General features: G+C 51.6%; 2 protein-coding genes and 1 non-coding gene across 3 annotated transcripts; 2 read left to right on the top strand and 1 right to left on the bottom strand.

Moving 5' to 3' along the window:
- Nucleotides 1-1,845: 1,845 nt before the first annotated feature.
- Nucleotides 1,846-15,888, bottom strand: Pmar_PMAR029055 (hypothetical protein; the record flags this gene model as incomplete). Its single annotated transcript, XM_002775902.1, has 45 exons — nucleotides 1,846-2,022; nucleotides 2,072-2,170; nucleotides 2,219-2,357; nucleotides 2,408-2,485; nucleotides 2,530-2,620; nucleotides 2,668-2,974; nucleotides 3,020-3,073; nucleotides 3,120-3,403; nucleotides 3,451-3,546; nucleotides 3,591-3,719; nucleotides 3,770-4,022; nucleotides 4,072-4,195; nucleotides 4,222-4,295; nucleotides 4,728-4,814; nucleotides 4,862-4,936; nucleotides 4,994-5,075; nucleotides 5,123-5,249; nucleotides 5,312-5,466; nucleotides 6,302-6,365; nucleotides 6,527-6,664; nucleotides 6,817-6,946; nucleotides 7,167-7,297; nucleotides 7,350-7,428; nucleotides 7,477-7,581; nucleotides 7,623-7,770; nucleotides 7,929-7,936; nucleotides 8,051-8,072; nucleotides 8,114-8,181; nucleotides 8,230-8,831; nucleotides 8,875-9,547; nucleotides 9,597-9,827; nucleotides 9,933-10,442; nucleotides 10,490-10,844; nucleotides 10,898-11,034; nucleotides 11,076-11,564; nucleotides 11,615-12,407; nucleotides 12,462-12,896; nucleotides 12,951-13,194; nucleotides 13,227-13,350; nucleotides 13,397-13,537; nucleotides 13,579-13,665; nucleotides 13,708-13,793; nucleotides 13,918-13,961; nucleotides 14,008-14,072; nucleotides 15,088-15,888. The coding sequence occupies 45 exons, from the start codon at nucleotides 15,886-15,888 to the stop codon at nucleotides 1,846-1,848; spliced, it is 9,141 nt and encodes a 3,046-aa protein (XP_002775948.1).
- Nucleotides 5,804-5,877, top strand: Pmar_PMAR029056. Its single transcript has one exon. It is a non-coding gene; the product is annotated as a tRNA-Ile (tRNA).
- A 163-nt stretch (nucleotides 15,889-16,051) lies between the features above and the next one.
- Nucleotides 16,052-17,890, top strand: Pmar_PMAR029054 (G-beta repeat protein, putative; the record flags this gene model as incomplete). Its single annotated transcript, XM_002775901.1, has 11 exons — nucleotides 16,052-16,120; nucleotides 16,229-16,358; nucleotides 16,415-16,573; nucleotides 16,666-16,791; nucleotides 16,868-16,928; nucleotides 16,981-17,147; nucleotides 17,264-17,356; nucleotides 17,406-17,484; nucleotides 17,561-17,619; nucleotides 17,661-17,795; nucleotides 17,868-17,890. 11 exons carry the CDS (start codon nucleotides 16,052-16,054, stop codon nucleotides 17,888-17,890), a joined length of 1,101 nt encoding a protein of 366 aa, XP_002775947.1.
- Nucleotides 17,891-22,054: the final 4,164 nt, after the last annotated feature.

Below are 22,054 nucleotides of genomic sequence, written 5' to 3'. Positions count from 1 at the left end.
TTACACGCGCTTTCTGGCCCTGACCATCTAGCAGGCAATGACGCACGCTAACCCGATTCTCGGAGAGTCTTCAAGCGCCACAACGAAGGGTGCTTTGTTTCAGCTCTCATCCCTCTGTCGGTTACTCTACCAAAGGTCAAGTCGTTTGAAATTGGAATGGCTTGGGGGGCTGGACATGGAACAGGAGTCGCCGTAGGTTAACTGCGCCTCGGCTACTACCTTCTTTAGTGGTGCTCTGTTCGACTAGGTGCTTGCTATAGTTGTATTTGCTATCAAGGATTTCACCAAGGTGCTGCATAGTCTTTGATGTCTAGAGAATTATAAATCTCCTCAGATTGAATTCCTCGACAAGTACATGGGCCTTGCAGTGGGCGTTACGATCATAATCATGGGATGGTAGGTCCGCTCAGTGTTTCGATTTATATCAGGAAGAGTCGTGAGCTCATCACCAGCTTACCTTTCAGTGTTGCCATTTATGAAGCCAAAACTTACAGCAAGCTTCATCACTATCATTGCGACCACTCTACTGATTGTTCTTCCGCTTATGGCCAACCTGATACAGTTCTCGGGTCCGTCCGCTTCCCTATGGAACCGCATGAGAAAGAACCCCTGGGGATCGAGAATGGTGAGAACATTTCCAGTGGGGACGACTAGGTCATGCAGATACGCGGAGTACTTCTTCGGGAGAGCATTGCTGTGCGGCTTCCCAGCAATTGGCTGATTCCACTGCGAGGGGTCGCGGCCAAGCAAACTTGATTTGGCTCACTCTCACCACTGGTGTTATCCATGGTCTCAGTGGGTATGCATATGAGCATAATACGGTTATGTATTATACGATCTCCTTAGATGTGGTCATATATTCGGCATTCTCCCGGCACTATCCCTACACAGATGGCAGCTTTTCTGTGGCTATATTGTAACTTTCTGTATCGGCTGTTGCCTCGGGATGGGTGAGTGGTAGACTCCCTTGCGAGAACAGCTGTGAACCACATAGCCAGGTGGCTTCTGCGTAGTCATATCAGTAGCGTCCAAGTCATTGATGCAACGACTCCGGAGGCCGGAGCTGCCCAGCGATCTGGCCTTCTGGTGATAACGGAGACATTCTAAGAAATCTAATAGAGATGATCTTCCCAGGTGCGGAGTACTTGCCGTTATTTTTGGCGTTGTCTGGGTGATAGCCGTCCTGGCGTAGATTGAGGAACTTCCAAGTTCCTTGTGCGTGGTGTTTGCTACATTGCCCTATCATGAATGTGTTTGGATACTTCGCATGTTGAGTTGCACGAGATATGAGCTTCGGGTCTACCAACTTGGTAGACCCGAAGCCCAACTTAGTAGTACGAGAGGTTCGTGATGACGCAAGCACCCCGGCATACCACGGAGAACATGCTACTCGACAGTATACACAGGGTGTACACGAACGTCGACCCAACGGATCGGAAGGGTGCCCAGAACTAGTATCCTTATTGTCGAATATTTTCATGCTGACAGTGTCAGCCTGACACTCACCGCGATGCGGAGGTCCTGACATTTTCTACCGTCTCGACGGTCAACGCCTGGCTGAATATGTTGGAACCATGCCCTATGAGCATTTGCAACTCCCCCTATGTGCGTGAAGTTCCACCCCAGCTCGAGATGTGGACAACACAAGCTGGTCAGGATCATTCGATAAGGAATTGTTATTCGCTAGTCCTTTTTCAATTGAGTTTGTCAAGACGACGATTTCTCGACAGCTCGACCGGTTCTCGTGCACAACGAGCGGTACGGTACAATGATTACTCTTATAGCTTTGCTCGACACTCAACAACGCAACGTATGATACAGATATATGATACGGCTACATGTCCATCATGTGGACAGCTGTGGTCTGTTCACAAATTGGTCTTGGTACAACGGCCATAACTCCTTCAGCTTTCTTATCATCCACACGGTGTTGTCGAGGGCTTGCAGTTGCTCAACCTTCAACTTGGGCAAATCTCGTAGCAAGGCCATACCTTTCTCCATGTGGGTATCAGCTTCTATCATCTAATATAAAAACCGGACCAACCATGAAGGGAGGCAGTCCCGAACACACCTGTTTTTGCGCTGCGGCAGCCACTGCACTGTTGATGAAGGCTGTTGCCAATAGAGAATTAGCTTTAGAAGTCTCGGGATTATCTGTCAATTCCTGTACCTGATTTATATCACCAACATTGAAGCACCTCTGCGAGGGAGAATGTACCGCTTTAGAACAGAAGTACTCAGCTTCATGATAATGTTCTTGACGATACAGTACGCAGGAGTATCGGAGGCAGCACTTAGCGTAACGACATATGTGGCCCATCTTTAGATAACGACTCGATGCCTGCTGGAAGAAGTACCTGGGTGACGACAGTGACCAGCGGCAACCGAAGACGTCAAAGCTGCTCACTCAGCGCGATCCCCGAGCAGTTTCGGATCTACCTCTGCTGAGGCGAAGGCCACCCCAAGGGCAGTATCGAAGAGATATCTGATACCACACTTCGAGGACATCCCATCGTTCGAATGCCCCACGCCTCAATAACAGTCCTATGAGTTGCATGCAGCATTCGGAGTGAACCAGGCAGCTTCTCCAGGACTTCTTGAGCTAATCTCGCCGCCTCATCTGAACAGAAGCCTCATCGACCAATGTAGTCCGGAAGCTGCCCTTACCGAACTGTCCGTTCTTGACACATAGACCAATGAAGCCAGCCACGACTTGCATGACAGTTTCGATCAAGAAGGGCTTATTGGGACTGAGTGTAGCTGGATTGAGGATATTCAAGTTGCCATTGCTAGTGTCCTCCAATAGAAGTATGCACGCTAGGTAGTTGCCCTGTCTCTCCTGCTCCACGAACTGCGTGGCCTTTTCTGGGCCCTTTAAGATTTGCAGCAGCTTGGCCCGGCATATACGGAACCTCACAGGCTTGATCCCAAGCCATATCGGTTGCAGCTTACTGAGACAGAATTCTACCGTAACCTGATGACAAGACCAGGCAGACTGGCGCTTGTCAACAACACGTACTTCAGGATTCTCGCCCAGGTCTGTCGAAGGGCCGCCTATCTCGCGAAGTAGGACCTGCGAGTAATACATTGTAAGCATGTTCTTCTTTCGATCGATTCACCTCTTCTGGATCTACCCCCTGTGGGCTATCCGGTCTACCACTCGGCAGAACATTAGGATGGATGTCTTTGAACTGCGAGTCGTCCCCATTCATATCAATGAGATATCTGTGATCCCATGAGAGTAGACATAAGACCATAAGACCATCGTACTCCCGCATATATTCCTTATCAACTCCATCCTCCTGTAACAGTCCTACCGCATCAGTAGTTGTAATATTCATGGGGGACCGTAACTTGGACGTGGACGCTCTACTCAACTTCGCTTTCTTCTTGCGGTCGCCACCTACGAAACATCCCACAGAGACAGCAGATCCACCATAGGCTCATCACTAGGAGTTAGTGACGGCTCTGTAACTGAGCGGGAGATGAAGGCCTCCTGGCCTTTCTTCGAGGGGCTGCTCTCGACTTTGATAGCCGTTCTCGTACCTACTCCCACCATCCGCACATACTTCACATTACCACACTTTCACTTCGCCTGCTGACTACTGCTGATTTCCGCGATTCGGCCACCTGTCTTTGCTTCAGCTGTGCAGTTATGGCCTCCAACATAGGCTTCAGATTATGGTTCCGTTCAAGTAGCGTTGCAAATTGCTCCATCACTGAGGACATACCACTCCTCGCTCATCTTCTACCCCGTCGACCCACCCACCCCTCTCGTAACCCCAAGTGAGCCATTGCCAGACCTGCAGCATGTCCTTCGCCAACCACAAGTTGTAGACATAAATGAAGTATAGATTAGCACAAGCATAGTGGTCAGCTTGAATGATCTCGGGCGCCGGTAGATCCCCAGGGTCGGCAGCAACGATAACCCTGGATGACCGAGCTGGACGATCGTTGTCTCCATTACGAACAACAGAGTCGGTAGCCGTACGTTGAGTCCTGCCTCCCAGATATGATGATATCTAGAAGAGGGCCAAGCCCCGCATTCCCGCCGCACCAAGCAATCCTAACCTTGGGTCTGAAGGCCTCTATCGCCTTATCGTCATGGAAACCATTGGGTCCATCATCATCACGCCTCTCGACAGGGCTCACGCTCCTACCGCTCGGCGCACACTTCTCAGCTGATCTCCTTCGCCTGATAAAGCCATTTCACCTTCTCACCAGCCAGTCCTAACTTGTGCGTTTGCCTCGGGAGACTGGGCCAGCTTGCGAGCTTGACGAAGCGCGCAAGCGTCCTGATGGAAGATATATAGCGCTGTCGCAAGATGTAGCCTCGATAGACGCTCTGGACCTGAGCCTCTACCTGTACTCTACATAGACCCAACAACGATGCTTCACCCTAGTGATGAGCTCCAAGTCCATACTAGATACCCGAGCGATATGGGAGGTGAACTCCTGTGAGGGTTCGCCGTATGACTCAGCTATGCAATGATGGGCTCTCGAAACGTATCCAATAGGGTGAATGTCTGTCCAGCAGTAGAAGACCCAAGAATGAGCAACAACCATCACCAGAAGGGGGAGCACGAGACTGGTGTCCGCAATGAAGCCCCGGAGGTGGTAGATAATGCTGGCCAGACCCTAGGGTAACGCTATCTACATAGCGATGAGTTAATGCCGACAACATCTGAGCGACCAATGGACATTTTGTGGTAGGGCACTTATCTTACTGGCTCGATGCCCTTCCAAACAGCCACCAGTAAGTGACCACCAACGCACGCACCATACAGCAGTGGCGACGTGGAGGAGCTGCAGATCTACGAACAGACGACGAATGACCAACTGTCTACAGGAATGAGGTTACTACGATATCAAGGAGTTTGTTAGTGACACCCATGATCCCTCTGAGCTCTCCATCATCTGACCAGATGCTGTTGTCCTGATGTCTGGGCTACCCAAGAGACACGTCATCCCTTAGTCGTGGGAAAAGCCCAACCTCGGCGCCTCCTTTCCGGCCTCTAGATGCACGACCTGCGGCCACCGCCTCGAACTCTGCCTTTGCCCTGCGTTGATTAATCCTGACCCGAACAGTGTCATGAGGAGATGAACAGGGAGATAGCAGTACCTCCCGAGAGCTTCAATACTCTGGTCTAGACATTCCTGTAGCCAGTCAATGGCGAAACGCAGCGCGATGGAGTCGTTGATGAAATCGTCCAGTCTAGCAGCTTTCTGTTTGGAGAACCCTCCGCTGCCTGTATAACCACCAGAGGCATACACTCATAGACTATGAGTCATAGTCGTCGAGAGGACTCACCGCTAGTAAAATCCACTAGGCGCCCATGAGATGTCACTGTCTCTGGAGACGGAATCTGGTCGGGGTCCAAACCCAGATAACCCCTGCCTAGGACTCCGTCGTATATCGCACGATCTAGTACAGCCCAGTGCGGTCGATGCTTGAGACTCCTATACCTGAAAAATAAGGATAGATGTTAAGATAGACGGCGTGCCATGTGGATAACATATAACAGTATTCATAGTCGATAATTATATCTTTCATTGCCGCCGAATGTGGAAGGGTTCAACACTCACTCCAAGAAGACCCTAGCATCCGGGCAGTCGAGGAATCCTCGATGAGGATTCTACCCAACTGCTCCCAATCCCAGTCCGAAAATGAGCTTCCATTTCCAGCGTCGACCCAACAACGCAGTGGAGCTCCCCACCTCTAACAAAGTTTGTATGGTATTACTATACAAGAATCCTACGATGAAACCGATCGAAGTCGTACGAAGCACAAAAAATATAACTAGGTCGTTTAGCTCAGTCGGTTAGAGCATCGTGCTAATAACGCGAGGGTCGCAGGTTCGAGCCCTGCATCGACCATTTCGTCATTCTATAATACTCGAGGTTTTCTTCAATCTGCTACTTAGCTATGAGTACCACAGGGCATGGTTCACCTCGTCTACTCGTTTGAAGTCACACAAATAAGCGCGGGCAGGAAGCATTCATGGTGTGCGCCAAGTACGTTGGGAAATTCTCAAGTCCACTCCTGATTCTCCCAATGGGGACCTCGGCTCAGAATCCACGTGTAGAATCAGTAGAGTATACCAGGTTTTCAGCCATGTTCTTGTTCATCGAGCCCATCGATAGAGAGTATACATTCGCCAAAAATGACCGACAACCAGCCGACAACGACACGTCACTGGAAGAATGCGCCCTCAGTCACGAAGATGTTTAGCGGTCAGGTTACTCACCGCTGTCCACCATCAACGGAGTAAGGAATGAGAAGCCCGACATAACGCCCTACTTTCCACCACCGGCAGCTCGCGTGGTGAACTGATCGTTGGTACTCCGCCATACTGCTGATAGAGCTGCTTTACATGCAACCATGGCCGCCTCACACGCACACATGAACAGTACAATAGCTCGATCACTGTGATGGTGGTTGCACACAATAGAAATGAATATGCATCCTGACGAGGACGAGTCATGGCGGTAACTCACGGTTGCGATGCAGATCAGCGCTGCTCACTCCAAAGAGTCGCCGCATTCTTCGTAGCTTTCCTCCACGGATCCTCTTTTCCTCCCGGCATCGACGAACCCATCTCCGTGTCGGCCGTCAATTTGTTCGAGATGACCCTCGCTACTGCAGCTATGTGCTCCCCAAAGCCTGACGACAAGAGCCCTGCTGTTGTCCATGAGCTTCTCATAGCAATGCTTGTCAACAGGAAAGGTACAAGCAAGTCGTCGATATCGCTTCGGAAATAGCCAGCAGCTCATTCCCTCACTAGTTTCTACACTAGATTCATCTAACAGACTCACTGTTCGGGGAAGATGTCATTGCTGCCGCAAGCTTGTGAATCATAGGCAATCGGCTACCCCATGAGGGCCTCGAATCATCGGTACGGCACAAGAATCCATACATGTAGGTTGTCGCGTAGAGGAAGACAATCTGACGAAGAGGATGCCCTCATAGAACGAGACCGGTCCTCGACCACCTCTCGATCCAGCCGCAGTTCAGGCTGCATCATGGCACTGCAAAGGGTTTTGGGCATCCACGGTATAGAAGTCTCAAAGTGTAGTCGTAGCCATGCAGCCCATTGTTCTGATGGCAACGAGCTGCTCCCATTCTGACTATCGATAATCCAGAATCAACAGCGAAGTGCCCATACCGGAATAATGTGCTCCTTGGTAGTAGTATCACAGTCATTCATCGCCGCAGTAGCACTCCTCCTGTTGCATCCTCTCTTCATCTTCCGGCTAGCCAGTATCATCTGACCTCGTCTCACGGCTGCATGTACACCTGAAATCATAAGCTTACCCGTCAAATTCATCACCACAGTAGCCCCCGTCACGACCCTTTCCTGTCTGACCAGCCGCCCTCGAGGATAATGCCGCCAAATTCCTGTGTATTGCCTCGCATGCCCTTTGTATCTGAGCATACGCCTCCCACCACCATTTCCCACATGACACGCTCCCTACCGCAGTTTTCTCCATAACCTCACGTGGCCGTATTTCCTGCATTCGGCGCCGTGCGAAGCACGGAGGCTCATAACAGGACAGCCTCTTCACCTCAGCTCCTGTCTCCTGAGCATATACCGTCCGGACCATCAGCTCGGGCGTGATACCTCCTTGGATGAACCGTGTTGTCTGTAAAGCTGCAGCTTGTTCATTCTCCGCCTTGCCTCTATACGCTTCATATCCACTACATTAGTCCTGTGCTCCCCCAAAGCGTCTCGGTACTGACTGAGTGTATAGGACTTCCGGACCAAATACCTGCCATGATAGCGATGGGAGAGCTAAGTGGCCGGTTCATACAACTCAAAGGGAAATGTGTCCTTATTATTCCTCCTCTCCTCAGCCAATTCATGTAGTACTATTTTGTAGCTCTGCACAATGCGCCGCCCTTCCTCGCCATGAAGACATGCCCGTACCTTACCATCTATCAAAATAAGCATCACTATTTTCCATATGTTGTCACCAAATGGCCACGAAAATGCTTTTGAATAACCTTGGCTCTCTCGTTCAGCAGCCTCAACCACTTTTGATGTATTACCATACGGAACACACTCTGTAACCTGGGAGGAATATCATACCGTCCATCTATCAACTCACTCACCTCAGCACAGCCTCAAACAGCGACCGATTCCTCCTCTTGGTGAATATAGACCGAACGTTGTGCTGTATCTAGGTGACGACAACACGAGTCATGACGGCTCAACCGCCGAGATCTACCATAACAGCTGCACTGTTCTCCTTGGCAAGCCGCAGCGCTGCCTTCACTCCCCGCCAACATCTCTGTATCATCAACACCGGCCCCTTCATCTTGCTAGTGTAGGTCTTCACCCTATAGTAGCGGTATTGACTTTGTATGACCATCGCCGCTCGATGCCTGATGACCCTGGCCAACAGGGCTCGCAGGGTTAGGTGTATGAGGACCACTCCCAACACGAAGGGGGTATGCTCCTGGTACTCGTTCCTCCGACTCAGAACGAAGAGCTCCTTCAATCGCTGCATCTCTAACGATCGATCACAAGCGCTCGGAGCCTCAACCTCCACGGCCCGCAACTTTACTCCTAGGCCTTGAACACATCTCAGTACTTGCCGACGGGTCAAATAAGCAAAATCGCGCGCCCGCTTCCGCTCGGCAGCCTTATCGGTCATCGATGGCTCTATCTTTTTCACATGCCGTAGCAGCTCCTGGACCACTACATGTGCCGTCTTCTTCCCATAGTTCACAGCCCAGTCGTCTGGCAGCTTGTGCTCAACCTCACACCCCATGAGATCAAATACCTGCTGGGCCGTAGAAGCGTCCACCCCTTGGAATGATAAATTACCTACAACACGTTTCCACAGGTAATGATGACCGCCATTGCTTACTGTCCATCTGCAGCCTGGCTTGGTCCAGGAACTCCCTCAAAGTGATGAGAGTCTCCGCAATGAGAGTTACGTTTAGGACCTTCTGAGGTAGCCCCTTCATAACGAGCAACCAAAAATTCTCATTCACTAGGCGCATCCTCTTATCGTGAACATGCTGTAACGAGGCCATGTCCCTCCACAACAGCACCATCGGCTCCTTTGCCCTACATGGCACCGTACATGTACCTTCCCCAGGAACATCACTCAGTCTGATGATCTCCCGAGGGAAAGCTCTGCCCTCCATAGCCTGGTCAATGCCAACCGCGCAGTGGCCCATAGCATGCGCTGTCCACACTATGACCTCCTTCAGCCGCTCAACCGTGAGCTGCCCCCTTGCCATGTTAAGGGTCTCCTTGATCACAGTAAGAAAGATCTCAACCGCCATATCGCTCGTCTTAGACTTTCCTGCGATATCGATCGTCTTCTCTTTGAACCGCTCCTTCCTCCCAAAGAACATCTCTGAGCCAAGCTTCTCGAATGCCTGTATCGGCACATTGGCAATAACCCTCTGAAGGTGGGCCTTGAGGTCCCTCAGCTGCATTGCCACTGCAGGTGGTAGATGCCTCCACCATGGATGTACATGAGTACTAATCCCCATCAGAGCCAGCATAACTTGGCCCACCACTGTGTTGACCTAACGACCTCAGTACACGAGGGACACTCATGGACCCTATCAACCCCACCTGCTTCTCTGTACCAGCTCTCGAGCGGCGCATCATAACCGTGAGCCGCGTGTCCACGATGCGTCTAAAGTTCCTCTGTAGAAGGACCGCCGCCATAGTAGCTAGTTTCCTCATCATCAAACGCTTCCTCTCAGCCTCCATAGCCTCCAGCTCCTCAAATATCATCACCTTCACATGAAGACTAGCCTGCCATCTACGCCAACATGCTTGTATCCTCGTTGCTGCTGAAATCTGACCACACAAATGCGATTGGAACAAGGGAATCCCCAGGCGAACGAGTTCCAAAATTCATAAGGAATTCCCTATGACCATGGACCCCCCCCCTCCCTTACGTACCTTCCTCCTGAGTCCCATCCGGTCCAGGAACTCCCTGGCCAAAGCCTGAGCTCTTACAACGCTCCGCAGCTGCTTACGTAGCCTCATACGGACTATAGCCCCTCGAAGGACCCCCTGTATCCTCGACGCCGCCTTGTGCATCTCCCTCACGGGTTTCCTACCATACCAATAACCTCGCAGGACCCTCTGTATATCCAGAGCCACTCTAGCAATATGAGCCAGAGCCTTCTGAATCAGCTTCATCCTCCAATAGCTCTGCAGCCTAGCAGCTTTCATGTGCTTCTCCAACAGCCGGCGCCTCTCCATCACACCACGATACGTTGCCTGCACTTTAGACACCCTCAAGTGAGTCTGTCGTTGATCTGTCCGGGCACGGAACTTGCGGTACCAGGCCCGTAGTATCATAGCATTTGCGCTGTGCTTGCCGAAAGACCTTTGGGTATCCCACATACGCTTATAAGATGCAATCACAGTCACAGCCTCAGCCTGTCTCCTCATACGCATCCTCACCTGAAGGCTACCGCTCCCAACCGAGTGAACAGTCCCAGTACCCCTACCAGCGCGCCGCGTAGGAACCTCTGAATTGTAATCAAGGCAGTCTGTTCGGCCGACTTCTGATGAATATAGCACGGGTCATCGGTGATGACATCGTGAGAAAAGCTGTAGTAGAAGCCCTCAGCATCTGGTGCTAGTCGCGGAGGGTTAAGGCGTGCCAAATGCCAGTGCTCAGCAGGACACTGTTGGAGGGCCGCCTCGAACGCCTCTCGTGGGAAGAACAACCATTGGCATTGGCATGGACCCGTCTTGTCCGACTGATTGTTCCGGGCTAGGAACCGACGCCGATTACAAAAACCAACATTCAAAAAAGGCAAGGCTTCCTCGAACATGGCCGCCTCCCCCACAGTGAGGTACCTAATCACATGTGAGCGTATGAGGGAAGCATAAAGCCGAGCCGGCCTTCTCACCGGCACCCAGGCAGGGGATATGCCCAGTGACTTTTCCGTCGCTTGTGCACAGCAGCATAACAATCACAACAGAAATTGTCCGTACACTGTTGACACCATACCACCGAATCCAGGACGCCGCATTCACTACACTTCACCTAATGAACCATTCACACTACATGATGCCCTCGCCGCTCACCTTGAGGAAGCCACGATAGTCCCATAGGAAGTCGTTGACCATGCAATCATTGAGATGCTCCCTGAAGGATGCCAACATTGGGTGGCAAACCTGCCCTCGGTCCAATGCCAGACTGTGGGCCTCGTTACCGCTGATACTAGTCTGAGCAGTCTCCTCAGAAGTGTCCATTTTCACATAGTAGCGAACGTCAGAGCCTCGAACGATGACCTCCCAGTCACGAGGCAAGCAGTAACGTAATGCAAAATAACAATACCAATAGTAGTGATAGTTGCCGTGGATGCCGAGCTGGAAGGCCAGACTCTTGATCTGTTTCGGACTGATCATCACATGGCCCTTGGTCCCGTCAGGGTTGCCCGTGGCCCTCAACAGAAGACGGAGCCCATTGAGACCTGTGAGAGAATACTGCTTTTCCTCAACGTCGAGAACATCAGGGGCCACAAAGCGGTTGTCGTTATCAGCCCGGCGTAGATCATCAACGTGGACGTACACCTAATGGGAAGACCAACTGCTCGATGAGACACTACCTAACCGCCGCCCACCTGTTCCTCGTCTACTAGTCCTGCTTCCAATAGCTCCTGCATGCTGAGCTCCTTCCTACTCCGTGATACCGTACCATCGCTATCCTCACTATCCTGCTGCGAGAACTGATCAATGAGCTCAATACTGTCGGCCTCCTCAAGATTAGCCTTCAGCTCCGTATAGGGCTCAAGCCACTCCGGCAGCTTCCCCAAAGCCATCGCGCTGAAGGTCTTAGGAGGTATGCTCCTAACCCTCAAGGCGTAGGAGAACCGGACATCAGTGAACTCGTGGTCGGCATTGAGGGCCGACTGGAGGAACCACCCATGCAAGGGGTCATAGGGTTTTCCAGGGTTCCCCATCACCACATTGGCCGCATCAGGGAAGCTCCAGGCATCTGGATGTAGCATCATGACATCGACATACTCCAATCGCATGTAGAACAGATGGGACTTCTTTCTCTGCATCTCGAACCACATGGTGCCGTTCTGATCTCGTATGTGCTGCCGCATAAACTGCTCTCGAGCGGCGTAGTCGTAGAGGTAGAGGTTGCTCAGAATGCACGGGTCCTTGCCCATCTTGAGGCTCTCATTGACGATATCATTCAGGCCGGGACGGAACATCTGAGTCCACCTCTGGCCCCTCTCTCTAGCCCGTTCAATTGCCAGGCGCATATGTGGAGGCTCGATGCCAGCCGCCACGCGACAAGTGGTGGCTCTTATGCGACCGTCAAAGAGGCTCTGTCGTCTCCCACGATAAGCCACATCCGTCCACTCGCTGACCTCCGCGTCTTCGGCCGCCCCAACATCGCCTTCCCTACGAGCATAGGCGATAAATACCCACAACCAGCCACCGAACCAGTCGACCTACATATCCGTAGATGCCTCCATCCTGTTCATGGCTTCAGCTCCTTTGTGCCTCTCACTGGCCGCCAGGAGGGCCCTCCTCGCCAGGGCGGTCCCCCGGGAATCGGCCGGGCCAGCCAGACCGCTATCCTCCGCTATCTCGAGTACCAACTCAGCAATATCCTTCACTTCTCGAAGGGCATGGCTCTGCACGCCGTGGGGTATATTGGCCATCACGAATTCCCGCTGAGGCCTCCCATGGGCGTAGGTAGCAGGAGTGCTCAACCGACTCTCCGTGACCCTCCGGATGCCTCTCATCCCCGATAGGTCCACCACTGGTAAGCTCACGAGATCATCACGCGTCGAGTTCTCTCGAGGGCCCCGCTGAAGTTTCCTTTCTGCCTGAGCCACCGATCCCAGCCTACTTCTGCCAGCGTCACTAATCCCGGATTTTGCAGACCTACATAGGAGGGGCCCGGGCCCAACAGACTGGGGCCTCTGCCAGCCAACCCACCTGCTCGCCTCGTCCTGCTCGGAGTTGTTGCCCTCGTCCTCTTCCTCTATCCTGTCCGCCACCACACGATGACGATGTTTGGGTATCCCAGGCATTGCCATGAGCATCTTAGACTTCAAAGGAGCGAACGCTGTTGGCACTGGAGGTTTCGATGATAGTGGCGGGAAATAAGGATGGGCCGCCGTTGGGGCCTTCCACTCCTCCACTTTGCCCCTCCCGACCAGTGCCTCCGCGGGCTCACTCTCTACAACAATCCGATCAATGCAAAGGCGTTACTTTGCATAATACCGGCACCGCCAACCCTTGCCCTTCTGCCACTGCCACTGCTGCTGTCGCTAGCCCTAGCCGACGGGTCGTCCACGTTAATCTCAGGATTCAAGTCGAATTGCCTCCGTCGCTCCTGAGATCCATCCTGCCCCTAGAATCGTGAGGCTCCCTGATCCTACCTGCTCAGAGCTCTCATTGGAGTCGTCTACCTTGCCGCCTTCCTTGAGCTCGTGGTACTCCAGCAACGACACCGTAAAGGTGCGCGGGAAGTAGCCAATACGCGCAGGATTGTGCACCAGCCGACCGAGCCACCAGTCACTCTGAGCTCCGACTACACTGTGACAATCACGAGTCTTGATACATCATCTGGGCCATGTAGAACCTCCACAAAGTCTCCCGCGAAGAGCCTCATTAAGCGCTGGCCCTCCCTCTTGAACGGCCAGCTCACCTACACATAGTCCTGGTGTGAGTAGTAGACTGAGGAACCTACCGTGGCCGGGTCGAATGAGTGAAGAGCTACTACTGTCTGGGCCTCGACTCCACCAGGCATCATCAAGATGGGTGAGGTGAGAAGTACTAATATTATGATACCGCAAACATTTCTCTCTCCCAATGCCCCCACGCAAGGCGCGCTATCAGGTAACGACGACCAAGCTAGTGTTGTGATACGGCAGAGCGTCACTGTGCCCCATGACATCACTGTTAGCAGCTCGAACATGAAGATCGCCGATCGCACCTTGTCCGCTGAGGAGCCGATGCACTCCTATCGCTCGAACACAGGCACACTTACCATGTTGGGTAGAGCTGGATTACGCTGACTCTCGCCCACAGATCTGTTGGGACGGAAAGAGCCCACTGAGGTGGCACGTGTTGACGTGGAGGACGTCGGGAATACGGGTCAAGAGCTGGTGGGCAGATGATTCCTCACCCTTGATAACGATGCAAAATTTCCCAGGTTGCGTCACAACTTCAATGACTTCTAGGCATCACTGTGTGCCTCTATGGGACGTGCTCAACGACCCACCTCAACCAGAGAAACGTACCAGAAATGCCTGGCCGAGTCAGAAGTCCTCTGAGACGCTAACTGAGGCAGGCTGGCCCTCCATTACGTGCTGCACGAGTGACTGATAGTAGTGATAGTTTGGGGCATGCTGCACATCTCGGGCCCATGCTCTCCTGATATCAGCGACTACCCGCGCCCTATCCCTACCTTAAGACGATCCAGTATGTCTCAACGATCCGACATGGGTGAGCCATTTGACTATGTCGAAGGACCGTACTAGATGAGCTACCACCATCACATTTTCTCCCCATCCCTCATCTCCCCTTAAGGGTGACGTGTAAAGCCTGTGGCAACACGTCCAGGTCGTAATAACAAACTCAACTCAAGGTCGTCCAAAGTAACAGTTGACTGACAGAGCTGTAATTCTACGCGGGCGTGCAGGTCGCCCAATACTGCAGAATGTGGCGCCACATTTGTGCCCATCTGAAGGTCAGCGGCTACGTAAGCTTTGACTAACCAATAGTACAGGACAAGAGCGTCAATCCTTCTATAACAGAGTGAAGGCATCGTAATGGGACCCTCCTCTGAATGCCTATTATCAAATAGTAAACGACCATGACACCAGACTAAAAATGTATCTGAGTCCCATAAGACCAAGCGGAAAGGCACTTATACGTGCGAGCATCAACTCGTTTCGAGCTTAGAAAGCAATCACGGCGCCCTTTACAGAGAATGAAGGCGATAGGATGCATCAAGCAGTAGACTAGGGAAGGTTCATCTAGGGTCCCCCCTGAAATGATCATGAGCTTGTTGGGTAACCGGCACAAGATGATAGGGCCCGCAAGGTATCATGTACGGTGCTGGTACCGGGACAACCCTATTGATGTCACCACCCACGTCCGTGTGAGGAGGAGGGAACGGTAGGAAACCATTGGGGACAGGGTAAGGCGAGTACACGAGTTGAGGAGGTGAAGCCCCCGAATACGGAGCATTAACTTGATTAATGAAATAATAACCTGGATAATTGAGAAGCCCTGGTTGTCCAGCAGAGGAGAGGTCGCGAGAATCTCTCAAGTACCGCTCCCGCCCATTAGTGTCGGAGTCTTGAGTTGGGGAGAAGAGCTCCTCAGAGCCGTCCTGATGGCCAACAATACAAGTGTGCCGTGAGCTGTTACGGCAATCGTGATCGAGATCAGGAAGCGTGGTAGATGCAGAGCTGACTTTGCTCGAAGAATGATCCCCAAGATGAGAATGTTCAACCACTTCAACGTTATCTCCGTTGGACAAATCGTCGGGACCGAGATCAGATTGGCCGTGAGCATACCGGCACTTGCTGCCTAGCTTGCAACAACCCGATTCGTAGAAGGAGCACATCTTAGTCTTGAAGAAGGCATTGGTCGACCTAATCTGTCTGATATCGTGTGCGTAGGGGCATCGTTTGCGATCAGAACACGCGCCCTTTTGGAGCAGTGATTGACACATACGCGTCTTTGAGAGGTCCGGCTTCGCCCTCAGTTCCCCTTCGGAATGAGCATGGCTACAGGCATCTCCTTTCTTGCAACGACCGTTCAACATGAACCTGCACATCTCCGTTTTATAGAACTGGTTGAGGTACCGATCGTGCCAAGCATCGCGATTGTTCACGGAGGACTTCTGAAGCCTGCTCATGTTAACAACAGAAAAAGCTGTGAACTTCAAGTAACGCAGGTAATCATGCAAGGCAAAATACCCATGCTGGGATTCGAACCTGCGTCACCAATATGATACGCGTGCCCAAGTGATGTGACCAAGCCTGCCAACGAAATTACCTGCTTGCCTACTTCCACTAATCATGGACACTACATCAGCTCCACAAATAATCGAGCATATCAATGAACCTCTCAATTTCACTCCTTTCGACGTAAGCCAATCAACTGCTTCATCTGACAAAATGAGCCCGCCACTCGTAGTGACTGTAGTAGTTTAGCATCCCTTCTAGCAAAGATATGTTCTGTACATGCCGACATAGGTTCGTTGGGTACCCCGATCAGCCCGATTTGCTCTGATGGGGCAGTTCCCAAAGGCAACGGGGGTTGTTCGTATCTGCGAGATGGATCAAGGCAAACTCACGAAGTTGATAGAGAAAGAATGGCCTGTTGGTAGTCTCCCCCACAGAGACTTCAGTCGCTCGGGCCAGCTATGCTCTTGCCTGTAGGGGTCAAGTGTGGAACATTCGCGGCCTCCCCTTCCTACGACGCTAGACATCTGGCTATCGGTGACTACCAAGGCCGCCTCACTATTTTCGACGTGGATCGTATGGACAAACCATCCTTCAGTGTCAAGGCTCACGGCTCAATAATCAACACTGTTGACGGTAACAACAATACACCCTCAAGCAGATGAAAATTCTCTTCGGCTACAGACTGTCGAGAAGTGATAGCGTCCCACCAATGCATCGTGTCTCAGGATGCAAAGGTCCGGGACCAGTCGAGATCGTAACCGGATCTAGAGATGGCAGCGTGAAGATATGGGATCCTCGAACACAAGACCCAGTGGTCTGCCTCGAGCCAGTGACCACACCTCAAGATAATCGTTAATCGTCTCTTTGTGGTGCTCATATTATAGGTACCTGATGCTCGAGCTGCAAGTGCCGGGGTGTCAGTAGCAGATTGCTGGGCCGTGGCCTTCGGGAATGCGTATAACGAGATCGAACGGGTCGTCGCTGCAGGGTAGCAATAGCCTCTATAGGGCTCCCTGCCACCGGTTGGACGAGCGAACCAGTTACGATAACGGCGACATCAAGCTATTCGACCTCCGCACGATGCAGCTTCGATGGGATACTAACGTGAAGAACGGCGTGACTCATGTCGCCTTCGATAGGAAGGACATCAAAATGAACAAGCTGGCAGTTAGCTGCCTCGAAGCTACCATGATAGTTTACGATATGCGTAGGCTCGACTCATCGTATGTTACAACGCATGACCTCGGATAGCTCTAGTATTCTGTTCTTCCCGACCACCTCTATATAACACTGTATTCCCATAGAGTCGATGAATGGTCGTAGGAACCTATAATCCAACCTCTGGCTACAGTGGATGCCTTGAGAAAGTTCTTACCAGAGGGGAAAACCAGAAAAATCAGCCACAAGGAGGAGCTGGTGGGGTCTAAGCACTAGACAAGGAGTTCGCCGAAGCAAGGCATTTCAGGCACTGTTTGGGGCTGCCATTTCCTGCCACAAAACCGTGATATCTGGTGCACTGCTGGGGGATCGGGCGGCCTCTTTTTGTGAGTCTAACACCCACTATGAACCCCGGTTTTACCTTGGCGTGTCGCTGCTTATTTAGTGAATGCGTTCAGACAGGCACAAATACAATTATCCAATGGAACGCGAGACGCGTGATAAGAACAACAATCCTCTTGGTGAGGCCCATATGGTGCAATGGGGGGCGATTCCTCCACAGGTGTTGCTGGTACCTGTGAGCTATTGAACCAACGTGATGTATCGACACAGCCCATCATCGCCTTCGATTGGCATCCCGACAAGGAAGGTTTAGCTGTTATGGGGAGTCTCGATCAGACTGTCAAAGTGGCTATTTGTGAGTTGAATACTGAACGCCTCTCTACTTCAGTTCACACTGCATTTCACCACCGCCGTGTTCCTGATTCAGGCACGAAGCTGAACCTGTACTGATCCTCTGGCCCTAGCTCGTGCGATGGTTTCCCATGCTCTGATCACATCTGCTTTGTGTCTCACAAGGCCTTGTGTTGGCGAGTTACTTATCATACGGGTTGTAAGCTGCGAAAATGCTTCTCATCGCGCATTATGCGCGGCACATAACTTGGTGAAGAGTGTGGAACACAACACCCTGGATATAGGGTTGAGTTAACTTAGTATATACAAATCAATGGAATAGCCCTAAGCTACGGGCTGAGCTATGGGGACAGCTGTATCACAATATGCTCCACAAGAGCGACAGAGTCTCGCAGCTCTAGGTAGGGGCCATCAGCAAAGCGGGGTAAACCATCAACTATATCGCCGTGCTAGCCGTCATTGAGGTGTCTTACGAGCCTACTAGCCTCTCATTCTAGAGGCCATGAAGGATGTTTAGGAACAGGCAAGCCATGAATGGTCTGTGTCACCGACGACAGTTAAGCCAACTCGCGCAAGGAATTCATGTTATCAACGCGGAAATGAGAAAACTCGATCCTTCTGATGCTACTCCGTGAAACAAGCTTGAGATTCGAACGAAGTACACGATAGATTATCGAACGTCGACCAATGGGTTCCGGAGTGGTTCCAGGTGAGAGTACTGCGTCGTGCGTAAGGTACTCGATATTCGAATGGTCAACACGCATACTACAGGAGCGCCTCGTGGTGATGGACATCTAACGACTGTTTGACATCCACCGTAGCCTCGTCGTGTTACTCGACGACAAGATTTTCGTTGAGTCATTTCATCGAGGCCTTGGCCCCGAGGTGGCCTCCAGAGGAAACCAGCTGCCTGGAGAGCGACCAGCCAAGCGTTGGCTTGATCGAACCATGAGCGGCACCTCCACAATCAGTGCAGCGCATGATGACTCTCCCCGAAATGTCCGGCTCCCCTGCTAGGAGATGGTCGTGGAGCACACCACGTCATCGAGTAGAGACACCCATGAGATTCCTCTCGAAAGCACGTGAGACAACTCGTTGGTGTTAGGCTGTTGGAGCAATGAAACGCTGCCCCTTTCGATACGCCGTAAGCTATTCCTCTCGTGTGTGCAGGAAGACAGTCGCAACCAACGAGTGGAGACATAACCGTGACACAGCAACGGCTTGGAGAGGACGGCAAAACAACTATCGAATCAGTGAGGAACGGCTCTAGCAAGTTGCGAATTATTCGCTGCATAATTTCCTGGATGATAGGGTTTTCAAGCTTCTCTTAGGATGGCAAGCATTGAATTTTCAGGGTTGCGAGATTGACGGCAGTAAAGCTTCACGACTAAAGAAGACAAATGTGACTGACAATCTCGATGACGACGTAAGAGTAGACATTGTCTGCCTGGATTCTACTCGAGGAGAAATCCATCATCAGGTCACACGCTTGTACATGGAAAATCTGGAAATGAACGGAAATGAGGAAACTGCGAGGAGGAAGCCTACCGCCGTTCTGTCATTCATCGGTGAGTCGCAGTGCCATAGTGGAGTTTCACCCATGGAGTGGAGTGGCGTGAAGCTCGGTGAAAAGCGCGATACTCGCGCTGTGCAGTGGTCGTGAAATATATTTTTCACTAGTGTTTTTCATATCACGGGTGAAACTCCAGTGTATGGGTCGTACTGACGAGCTCGAGCTGCCCACCGGGTAGTGCCCGTTGGCCATCTCTCCCCTCCTCGCAACCATCTAAGGCTGCACCATTGCTTCTTACTGTACGAGTATTCATGTGGTTAGATCAGATACTGGGAAAATCCATGCCTATGGGGCACGTCCTATGGACATCGAGGGTAATCCCCCGAGTGCAAGCCTCTCCACAAGGGAGGAGAACCTTTGTGACATTCTCTGTTCTGAAATCGCCTTCCTCGAACGCAAGCTACAACGCTCGCAAGAGTACGAGCTCCCGGTATGTCCGTCATAGATGTTGTACGAGGTACCACAAATGTGGAGAATCGTCACCGCGGGTGGCAATCGGAGACGTGTCGCCCTCAGGCAGCGCTTCTCCGCCAGGTAGGACGTACTGAACTAAGCCCTGCCCTCCGGTTTTGAAGTCGAACCCCACTCGATAGGTGCAGCGACGCCCTCATCCATCGGTGGATGGAGTTTAGAGGATGTATCTCGGAGATGTGATGCCCTCGAGGGAGAGATGCAGGAGATCAAGGCTCGCCTGGTGAGAAGTGGAGTTGACGCTGTATGATCATAGACTGCATTTCTCTCAGCCGACTCAGGGTTCGACATCAGGGAGGGGTATGTTGGAGAAGGCTGTTGAGACGGCCTCTTTTAATGATGGTAGAGTCGCGAATAAGATTAGGTGAGACTCGCTCAATGTGGGAGTTCTAATGCATGCGGAGCCTCGTAGTCGTATTTCCATCAGGCTACTGGAGGAAGAACTGCACCGTATCAGAGGTGAAGCTGAAAAGTGGAAGGTCACTTCTGCCCAATATGACTGGCTGCGCAGTCGACGACTCAGGCCGCGTATTATCGACTCAAGGAAGAACAACAGGAACTCATCGAAGCATCATACGAGGATGAGAAAACCCTTCGCAAGCTATCAGAGCAGGTATTCACCTCAACTCATGATTCCTCCCCCTCTACGATAAACCCGTTAACATCGGGTTTCGGCAAGAATTTCGTTCCGGTCAGGTGTGTAGGTTGCAGGAACAGTTGTCTAGAAGGGAAGAGAGGTCGTTGTCAGCGAGCAAGTATCATATTAAGGAAACACTGGAGCTTGCTCATCCTCACCGCTATTCCTCGCTGGCCAGTAGTCGTATCACCTACAGCGGCCTCAAACAACGTCGATCATCTTCCCATCGTTGAGATACCTCATGATAGGCTATCAGTAGGGGCCGTTGTCATTCCTCATCGTATGAACGAAGTTCTCGTTGCTAATCAGTGTTGTGTCCAGTGTAATACTTTTACTCGAACACAAGACGAGACAAGGCACTGCTTGTCAACTCACAACCGGAAGCGTATCGGCTTAATATTAGGCACAGAGTTAACATGCAAGTGTTCCGATGAAAGTATACATGATGATGAATGCTGAACTGTCTTCACACAGTTTAAGGATAAGCCGCGACTCATCTGATACTGATCAAAACGAAGAGTACCTCAACCAACGCTGGAAGATACGGCACTAGTATGATAAAGCAGGTGAATTGTGTTCGAGTGGCAGCTGATTTGTCACTGCCGAAGTCGAAAGCCGGCGTTCGTTGTGCGGTTCCGCAAGCGTCCTAAAACTTTCATCGTTCCATGCAGCTGAAACCATTGTGAGGAATCGGTGATAAGAGTCGTATCATAGGACTCAGACTCGTGTAGTAGACGACTTACAGGGGTTATCGCCTCTTGACAAGAGAGGGCTTCCTGCCCTATGTACGCCAAGACAGGGACGGATTTCGCTAATATCGCAGCTGAATTCACGCCGCACGCATTGACAGCCCAGCGGCAAGTGGGATGGTCATTGCAAGCGTCTGAAGCACTAAGTGGATTGTGACACACACTTCACTGAACGCACCCTGGTCGTACAACATTTTGCAGATCTGGTAATAATCTTCAGACATGAGATGGAAAAAAGTGCCCCGATGGGAAGAATCTCGGCGAACACGGTCTACGAGGCTAGACGTACCTAAACAACGACTCAACTTCAAAACTTCCACATAAACAGAGAGCTACGAGAGAAAACACAAGTGCCCCAAGGGGCCCGCCATGTACAGCGGTCGTCCGAATCGCAGCTCGCCTGTCCGGTATAGGCCGCGCAAACCTCGCAGGCTTGATCGAAATAAGACTGTGTAGAATACACGGATGCACTTACTAAAGGACTTATTTCATACCCTCGTTATTTCATCAAGAGCTGCCACGTTAGCGGCGGCGTACAAGTGACAAACTCGGGAATCGGATAGAGCACAGCCTCCTTGTATCTCCTGAGCAACAGTCTTCGGGACAATAACACCCATTTCGAAAGAATGAGGTGAAAGGCTCATGGCTGGCTCACATCCCAGTGGCAGAAGCGAGTAGACCAGGAGCTCAGAGAAGTGTGCGACCATGTGAGGAAAAGCAACCAACGATGCATTCTCAAACTGCGACATCGTGTCAACGGCATGAACTCTGAACGATGACTCTCCTCTTCGAAGTATACCTCGCGGATGCCTTGCAGACTGCAGAGTGCAAGT

Source organism: Perkinsus marinus (assembly GCF_000006405.1).
Source record: "Perkinsus marinus ATCC 50983 genomic scaffold scf_1104296955288, whole genome shotgun sequence".
Lineage (NCBI taxonomy): Eukaryota > Perkinsozoa > Perkinsida > Perkinsidae > Perkinsus > Perkinsus marinus.
The sequence above is the reverse complement of the archived record's forward strand: the minus strand, read 5'-3'. Positions and strand labels throughout refer to the sequence as shown.